The sequence below is a fragment of the Excalfactoria chinensis genome, chromosome 1 (genome assembly GCF_039878825.1).
Source record: "Excalfactoria chinensis isolate bCotChi1 chromosome 1, bCotChi1.hap2, whole genome shotgun sequence".
NCBI classification, from domain to species: Eukaryota; Metazoa; Chordata; class Aves; order Galliformes; family Phasianidae; genus Excalfactoria; species Excalfactoria chinensis.
The window spans coordinates 71,489,869-71,498,993 of NC_092825.1; the positions used below are offsets into that span (position 1 = coordinate 71,489,869).

Below are 9,125 nucleotides of genomic sequence, written 5' to 3' on the forward strand. Positions count from 1 at the left end.
CACCCTCCACCCCTCTGGGCGGTGCGGTGGTTCCACTCCACGCCCTCCGGCGATCCCAGCGGCGGGCTATCCTGTCGCTGCCCAGAGCCGCGCCGCCGCCCCCCTGGCCCAAAGCCGTCCCACCAGCCGAAACTTGCTGGACCAGGCTACTCTGCGGGCGGCACACTGAAAACGGCACCATACTTCCATCTACTTCCATTTCCCCCCCACCTCCGGACGGCGCCATGTTTGCGTCCCCCCCGGGTCTGGAACACGCCTACTTCCCCAACCACTTGAATTAGCCGCGCGCCCGCACTCCCTACCCCCCAATGACAAAGGATATGGGGATGAAGTGTCCAGTTGGCGGTCGAGAGGGGGTGTAGTCGATTCGAATTCGCCATCTTGAACTTTTTCTTCTCCGCTTCTCCCGGACCCCGTCCCATCTCCCCGCCGCCTCCCCCGCCGGCTCTCCTGGGTCCCACCGTCCTCAGCCGCTTTTCCCGGCCGCCCTCCTGGCTGCTCCGGGTCAAACACAAGCTTAACTAACAAACACAATTCAACAAGTTTCCCCTCCTCCCTGGCTGCTTTAAGAGCACCCAGGATTATGCTCCAGGTCGCAAGCTCGGCAGCCGTCTGGGTAGTCACTGCATGCTCTGCAAGAACAACAGTGAGCGGATCCCATTTATGACAGTCAAGGATCTTGCGGGGGGATGAAAGTTCCCTGTCCTGTTCAAGATAAGTACTGCAGCAATCTCCTTCACAGAAGGAGCAGTCTCGCTACAGTATTCTTTACAAAAAGAAAACAATACCTCACTGATAAGTTCCATAGTCGGCGTCCCGTCATCCCCCCGGAACTCCTGCCGCAAATATAGCGCCCCTGATCGCCACCCACAAGTACCTGCGCTGCAAAAAGAGAAAAAAGAGACCCCTGTCCCCCCAGGCAACCTCTACAAAGACAAGAAAGCACACTCGTCGTCCCCCCGAGGCGCTCCCTTGTGGGGTGCAATGCCGTCACCTCACTACACCCCAGATATACACATAATTAAAAAAACCCCAAAGCACACTCGTCGTTCCCCCGAGCAGCTTTCTGGAGGAGGGATGCACTGCCGTCCCCTCAGTACATCCCAATAAAATAAAAAAAAAACCCGAAAACACCCCTAATAGGAAAAATCCCCAAAAAGAAAACAAAAAGGGACACCGGAGTTTATGGCCTCACACGGGGCGCCATATGTTGCCGTGTGCAATCATAGTTCAAAACCCCCCTTGCCCAGGTTCTAGCGAAACCCCCGCTAGGGCCAAAAGGACCACCGTGACTCATCAAGAAAGGTGGCAAAATGGCGTTTATTAGGAGTAATCAACACCTTATATACCTTAATTACTTCGCCTACGCCCCCTAGGATGCACGTTTGAAATGCGCGCCCAAGGTACATCACAAGGTAGGGGATGGAAGAGGGGGGGCTATTATCACCGTCACATCCCGAAAAGCCCCGCTCCCGCCTACATGCCTACAACACTCATAAGTATCACTAATTATTCATGGAATGAATTGAGTTTCTCCCCTAAATTCTGGCATTATTATGGAGAGAAAATCTCCTCCCCAAAATTCTGGCTTTCATCCGCAAAAGATGACATTTTCTCTACAAAATGATGCTTTCTAGCATCATATGACACATTGTTTCCAGAATTCCTGTTTTCCTCTACAAAACAAGGACATTTCCACCCGAAATGTCCATTTCTGTCAACGTTTAGAATAGTTTCACACGAATATCAATACTTACCCCACAAAAAAGAAGGTCTGTCATAAGAATCACTCCTTAGCTTGGCAAAAATAGTATTTTCTTTCCTAAATAATGCTTTGCATCCCTCAAAACAGCATTTTAATCCCAAAAATGCTAGTTTTCATCCCTGAAAGAAGACATTTTCTCTACAAAATGATGCCTTCTAGCATAATTTGACACTTTCTTTCTAGAATACCTGTTTTCCCTAAATACAGCATTCTTTCTCCAAATACTGATTTTCATCCCAGTAAAAGGTCATTATATCTACAAAATGATACTTTCTAGTATCATATGACACAGCGTTGCCAGAATACTTCTCTTCCTTTACAAATTAAGGACATTTCCACCCGAACTATCAGTTTCTGTCAAAATTTGGAAAGTTTTCACAGGACTTATCCCAGAAATCAGAAGTTCTTTCTTAAGTATCACTCTTTAGCTTCGCAAAAGTATGATTTTCTTTCCAAAATAATGCTTCTCAACCCTAAAAATATCATTTCCTCCCCAAAATGCTGGTTTTCATCCCCAAAAGATGACATTTTCTCTACAAAATGAAGCTTTCTAGCTCAGTTATCAAGCATTGCTTCCAGAATAACTGCTTTCCTCTACAAAACAAGGAGATTTCCACCCGAAATATCAATTTCTGTCAAAATTTTAAAAATTGTCACACAAATATCAATACTTATCCCAGAAATAAGACGTTCTCTCTTAAGTATCACACCTTCTCCTTACAATAAATGTAATTTTCTTTCCAAAATAATGCTTTCCGTTCCTCAAAATAGCTTTTTCTCCCCAAAATACTGGTTTTCAGCAGCAAAAGAAGATAATTTTCTCTACAAAACGATGCTTTCTGGGAGAATATGTCGCATTAAGTCCAGCATACTGGTTTGCCTGTACAAAGAAGGGCATTTCAACCCTAAATATCAATTTCGGTCAAAATTTAGACAATCTTCACCAGAATAACAATACTTATTCCAGAAATAAGAAGGTGATCACTCCTTATCTTTGCAAAAATAGTATTTTCTTTCCAAAATAATGCTTTCCATCCCTCAAAACAGCATTTTATTCCCCAACCATCACAGTTGGGGCAACCACCACTTAAATTGGCCAGTGTCAGTTCACGTAAAGCTTTATTAATCACACTTGGAATGTTCAAGCATACCAACTTCACCAGTGAGCAGCTGGAACTCCTCGACAGTGACAAAGAACATACAGTGGCTGTAGGAGACGCTCTTATTCAGAAGCACAGCCCATAAGAAGAGCCGTTCAGCTCCAGAGGCTGAGATCTGCTATAGGGCCGAACCAGCCGAGTACTGACCACCCGGATCCAGGCAGCCCGCTACCCACAGCGAGAGGGCAATCACAGGGTACTACGTGGGGGACGGTCTTCTCCGTTCATCAGAAGGAAAGCGAAGCAGGTAGTAACGTCGGAACCTTTCTCCATCGCCTATTCGATGGGGAAGAGAAAGGAGACGGGCTCCAGAATAGCCCCGTTTATAGGCTGGAGCGGGATTTGAAAGCCGCCCCTTTCTGTCTCCGCTTCTCATTGGCTATAGACAAGCGTATGTCTCGTCGCCGTGGTTTCCTTGGGCGGCGCGACCCATTAGTTTTTGTCATTTTCTTCCTATTTCCGGTTCATGGGGCGGGCGAGGGTAGTGAGGCGGCCATGGACGTCGCTGTGGCTCTTGGGCTTTGCCCCTGCCCGGCGGTCACGGCCTGTCCCTGAGCAGCCCCCGCTTCTCCATCGGGCCGTGGTGCGGGCACAGAGGACCGTGCGCAGCAGCAGGTGAGTGTGGCGGCGGCGAGCCCGGCTTTCTGTCGCGCACTTTTATAGTGGGGACGGGGCGGCGGGGACGGGGCGGCGGGGACGGGGCGGCGGGGACGGGGCGGCGGGGACGGGGCGGCGGGGACGGGGCGGCGGGGACGGGGCGGCGGGGACGGGGCGGCGGGGACGGGGCGGCGGGGACGGGGCGGCGGGGACGGGGCGGCGGGGCTGCCCCTGGCTGACTCTGTCCAGCTGTGAGCAGGTGGTTCCGGGCAGCTGCCGCTCAGGCCTTGTTCGTCAGCTTGAGAGGCGACTAGTTGGCAGAAGCTGACAGCAGTGCCTTGCAGTTTCTTCCACCTGCGTCTGTGCAATGGAAGCATTTTCAGATAGGCTGCCTGAGGAAGTGAGGGGTTCTTCTTTTGTCTCGTGAGGAGTGAATCACGAGTTCCTGTGTTCTGGGCCTTAGCAGTGTGGCGTATCCTACCTCTAAATGTATTTACTCTCTCCATACTAGTGTTTCTCTCTATAGTGATTGCAGCTGGCTCAGATGTTGCTTGACAAGATGGGCTGAGGGGCAAAGATGACATTCTACCAAATAGCCTGCCAGTCTAGTTGTAGCAAGGTACTTTCAAAACTGTGGTTCATTTGTTCCCAGCATCTGGAACTGATGTCCTCAATGAGAGAAGCAAAGGGGAAATCTGTCCCACTGTTATCCTGGTACGACTGCAGAGTGTTTTGTGTGCTATTTTAGCATAAGCTTGAAGGCCGAAAGTTCCATATTTCCTGGAATCATTAAGGTTGGAAAAGACTACTAAGATCATCTAGTCCAACCATCAACCCGTTGTCACCATGCCCACCATGCGTTTTTTACTTCCCTCCTCTTGGATCAATCATAGGATGTTTCAGTCTTCTTTTCCAGTTGATGAAAACTGTCCTGTGGCATTGCAGCTGAGTACTGCTGAATGCTTCCAGGTTCTCAGCTGAAGCAGTACTGGAGGATAACGTAATAATTAGGATTAAGGGGCTTGAGCAGAAAGAGCCTGACAAGTCACAATGGCCCTTCTCTGCAAGCTCTTTATACAAAAGCTGCAGAGGATTGATTAGAGGCCTGGTAAATTATTATTTGCTTACTGGCTTCTCAGTGGGATGTGATAATGAACAATAGCTTGTGCCTGATACTTACACTGGCATTCAGCCTGCTAGGCTCTGTTTTGGTTGAATAAATATTGATTAACATGCTCAGCAGCAAAACATTTTGTGATTCTAAGTCAAAATTCACAAAAGAGGTCTGGTAGGTTGTTTTCCGGTACAAGAGATTGGAATGTAGTGTCTGTTGAGAACTGAGAGGTGTTTATAGATTTTTGCTTCTTTTTGCAGTCAAAATTGAGGGAATGGTCAATAAGTGACTTCATGTAGTCAGTTTGTAGAGGGCTGAGATGGTTAATCCCATGTGTTCTTTGTGGTATGTATCCAGGATGTCATCACATTGCCATACCTCTGCTGTGCTGGTAGTCTTTATGGCCCTTGCTGTTGGTGCGGGGGCTGAACTGCTGCCAGAGAAGAGCTGTGATGTGGTTGGTGATGAGAGTACTGAGTCGCAAATGGAAAAAGCCCTGCTGAAGAAACTAGAACCCCTGAGCCAAATAAGGTATGGCAAGTACCAACTTGTTATGGACCTTAGGGCTAGTGTTTACACACTAGATCAAGGGGGTGGAAGAATTTGGGGCTAGGCTTCAGGGTGGCTCTGTCTTTAGCATGAGCTGTGACCAGGCTTCGCAGTTCTTGAGTGTCAACTGCTTTGAGCTCAGCTCTTTATAATTCTGTTGCTTGTCTTCCATCCTCTCTGCTGCAGATTTAACACGACTGTGGAGATTGGAACAACTGAAAACTATGCCTACCATTTTAGGGTATGCAGAGAGGTCAACAGCAGCTTGCATGATTTTGCTGGCCTAGTACAAATGGATAGGCAGTCTGGAAAGACTACAGTGATAGGAAGAATCAATGAAACTCAGGTCTTCAATGGAAGTAAGACCACTAAATATGTCTCTTACTTGGTATCTAGCTTTTGCCTCCTGATCTGGATTTGCAGGCTCTATTCTTTCTCTCTTCGCAGGTGACTGGATCATGCTTATTTATAAAGGAGGTGATTCATATGGTAGGCACTGCAGTGGTGAGAAGAGAAGAGCTGTGATAATGATTTCTTGCAAGCGAGGAATTACAGCGGTGAGTAACAGTATCAGGTAGGAGAGGAATAGGAGGCTGTCAGACAAAGCTTTTTTATAAGCAGAAGGGCCCTGAGGGTGCAGTAATGTTTTCTTATATTTTCTCGTGGTTTGTTCAGCTGTACCAATAGCACTAAAACTACCTTCTGGTGAAGTTTAGTATAAGCCTGGGTGTATTTTCACATGACTTAACTTTTCCCAAATTGCAGAGTTCATTCAGCATTATTTCAGAAGAGAGGGAAAAGGAGCAGGACTGTTTCTACCTCTTTGAGATGGACAGCAGTGTGGCTTGTCCAGCTGAGAATTCCCACCTCAGCACTGGCTCCATTCTACTAATCACGTGAGTTGCTGGAAGATGTTACGCTAGACTAGATAATTGTAGTATAACTGTTCACAGTCATTGTTAGATGTTACTGTGACTCCAAGCTTTGTAGACAAATTCTAGATTAAGGCATGATGCTGCAGAGCTGCTCTGTTACCTTCATAGCGTACAGATCAGTGCACTGAAACATGGAATGTGTGGCTTCCTGGAACTGTATAACAGCTCTTTGCCAGAATTGGAAATTCAGACTAGGAGTCTTGACTTCTCGTTTTGTCTGTGCTATGGGGCATTACTTCACGCAGTTGTCCTGAAAAATTTTTACTAGCAGGTCTATATGTTTTTCAACCTTTTCTGGTATGGTCTCTCTTCAACTCTTTTCTTAGGTGATGTTCAGCTACTTGCTGTGGTGCCAAACTGAGACGAGTATAAGTGGGTTATAAGAGACTGTTTGTACCATTTTTTTATTCTGATTTTTAATTCTGCCCTCTAGGTTTTCTTCAGTAATCGCAGTCTATATCATTGGTGGGTTTCTCTACCAGCGCCTTATAGTGGGAGCAAAGGGCATGGAACAGTTTCCTCACTTTGCCTTCTGGCAAGATTTGGGCAATTTGGTGGCGGTGAGTGAAAATCCTCATATAATCCCAATCTAAGCCCATGTGTTAAGACATAATAAAATTACACCTGTGTTGTCTTCATAGACCGTTTCTTGGATAGACCTGTCACAGTGTACCCTGTGGGAAAAGAAGGTTTTTATCTTATTCTAAGTTAGGGGAACACTGTTTTTAATTCCTTGATGCATCTGGTCCCCTACTGCTCGTTATGATTAAGACTTTTCAGGTAGGAACATTCAGCTGGGAACTGTGGAATGTTCAGGTCTGACTATGTGAAAGCCTCCCTTGATCACCTTAAGTAGTGTTGTTTATCCTCTGAATGTCTGTGCTGCTGCATACTCTTAATCAGTACCATGTTCTACCCTAGACCTGACTTAAGTTTCAGAATAAGCTAGGATATCCCCATATATTCTCCTCTTACCAGCTTAAGATCTGTGGACTTGCCCTAAGATAGCACTGGGGTGGGCATGGCTCCTGTAGCAAAATGGAATATGCTTCATATGGCTGCTGATTCTGCATATGGTCTGATTCTAGTGTTAACAACTTGTGCTTGTAGGATGGCTGTGACTTTGTCTGCCGATCCAAGCCTCGAAATGTACCAGCTGCATACCGTGGTGTGGGTGATGACCAGCTGGGTGACGAGTCAGAGGAACGGGATGACCACTTGCTACCAATGTGACAGGCTTTCAGCACTGATTTCTTTTCTCCCCATCTCCCCCCAGCCAGTTCTTCTCTCTTCTGATTTTCTTTACATGATACGCTTTGGCTGTCTCTGGCGTGTCAAGTCTCATGGATGCCTCTAGGTGTGAACAGCACTGGTCCCCAATGGCATGCCTCATTACTGTAATGCTGTTTTAGTTGTTTTTTATTTCTTGTTTTTTTCAAAAAATGCAGCAGAGCAGCAAAGCTATGGGGAGCAAGTGCTGAGAGTTGATAAGACAGCAAGAAAGCAATGCGAGTGTTCAGCGCTGAGCAGGAGAGGGAGTTTCTTCATTGAGAGGAAGAAAGGGCCATGAATGAATGCAGAAAGGGGAAGTCTCCATTTAATAAACTGAGACGGTAATAGAGAGGCCTTTAGCATAGGGTTTTTTTCCCGGGGTTTACAGAATCTGTTAGACACTTTTTTCTTTGAATGCATTTTTGGCTTTCCTAGCTCCTGCACTGTTGCACACAATTTTTGTCAGCATAACCTGCATGCAAAGCTCTATGCTGGACTCACTGGAGTTAGAAGTGGCATTAGCAGCCCTCTGGTCTTTTTGTAATGCCAACGTGTTGAAAAGTAGATGCCTGTTTCCCTCAAGAGGTGTTAAGGGATGCATGCCATCCTCTCAGACTGGAGAGGAGCAATGCTAAAAAAAACTGAGTTAAATGCTGTTTTCACTACTTTTGAGTTCAGTCAAAATACCATCTTCTCCATCACAGAAGAGAGGGAAAAAAATGATTATGTTCTCCTAAATGAAGGGGATGCTTTCTGAATATGTGACATTAAGGCAAAATGTGAAAATTAAAGACAGCTATCACTTGAGTTCTTTACCAAGCCTCACTTGAAGCTTTATGCCTACATAGCTCAGTCATGGTCAGAATTACGATCTCATGCTACCTGATGCTTCCTCGGTTGGCAGAATGTTTTCTTGGGAAGCTACTAAAATTTTTATTAAAAAGGATAAGAATGCTAATACACTCAGAACTGTGTTGAGAGACCCCAGTTGCTGTCCCCATCAACATGGTGCATACCAGTCTTATGATACTTGCCCTGTGCAGGTGGTACTTGAATACTGCTTGGAGCAAGAGATAGCCTTCCATTTGGCGCTTGTGAAAAGCAGGTACAGCTGAGTTATAAGACTTAATTGGAACCTTTTGGAACATGGTACCTTGATTCATAATTGCTTTTTGCTTAGAGTCTAGCTCCTCACTTACTTCAGTCTACAATACAGCAGAATGGGAAGAAAACCATCTTTGGTCTTGGGGGCATAGACTGCTGAATACTGCTAATGGCAAGGTACAGATAAGGTTTGTGGATGGTTATACTGCTTTGTCAGTATAACCAATGACAGTAGGGGCAAAGAGATGATCCTGTTTTCTTGCTGGGCTGAGTGGATAAACAATAAAAGTCAAAGCAGGAATTACAGTCTCAGTCTTTCTCATAACATGAGAAAAAATGAAGTCATTAAGCCAGTTGGTACCATTTTTTTTTCATGGTGGTGTTTAAGGTAATTTGTCTTTTGTACAAAACAACTTTCAAAAATAAAATGACCAAACACCCTGCTCAAGTGTTGTGCTGATGTAATTAACAGCTTTCTTTGGTGCTAGATCACCTTTCTTATCCAAGGGTCTTTAGTATGTCTTATATTCTTACTTCTGCTAGGACTCTCTTCTGTTAGTGTGGGGCCTTGAAAAGGCAGAATATGCACACTTGTCAAAGTAGGGCATTTACAGAGGAGAAAAGTTCCC

At 45.8% G+C, this 9,125-nt stretch overlaps 1 protein-coding gene across 1 annotated transcript; it reads left to right on the forward strand.

Annotated features, from left to right (window-relative positions):
• The first annotated feature begins 3,304 nt into the window (after window positions 1-3,304).
• M6PR (mannose-6-phosphate receptor, cation dependent) lies at window positions 3,305-8,939 on the forward strand. The gene is made up of 7 exons (XM_072330482.1): window positions 3,305-3,540; window positions 4,994-5,167; window positions 5,372-5,544; window positions 5,633-5,742; window positions 5,951-6,081; window positions 6,554-6,680; window positions 7,231-8,939. Exons 1-7 carry the CDS (start codon window positions 3,392-3,394, stop codon window positions 7,351-7,353), a joined length of 987 nt encoding a protein of 328 aa, XP_072186583.1. The 5' UTR covers window positions 3,305-3,391; the 3' UTR covers window positions 7,354-8,939.
• Window positions 8,940-9,125: the final 186 nt, after the last annotated feature.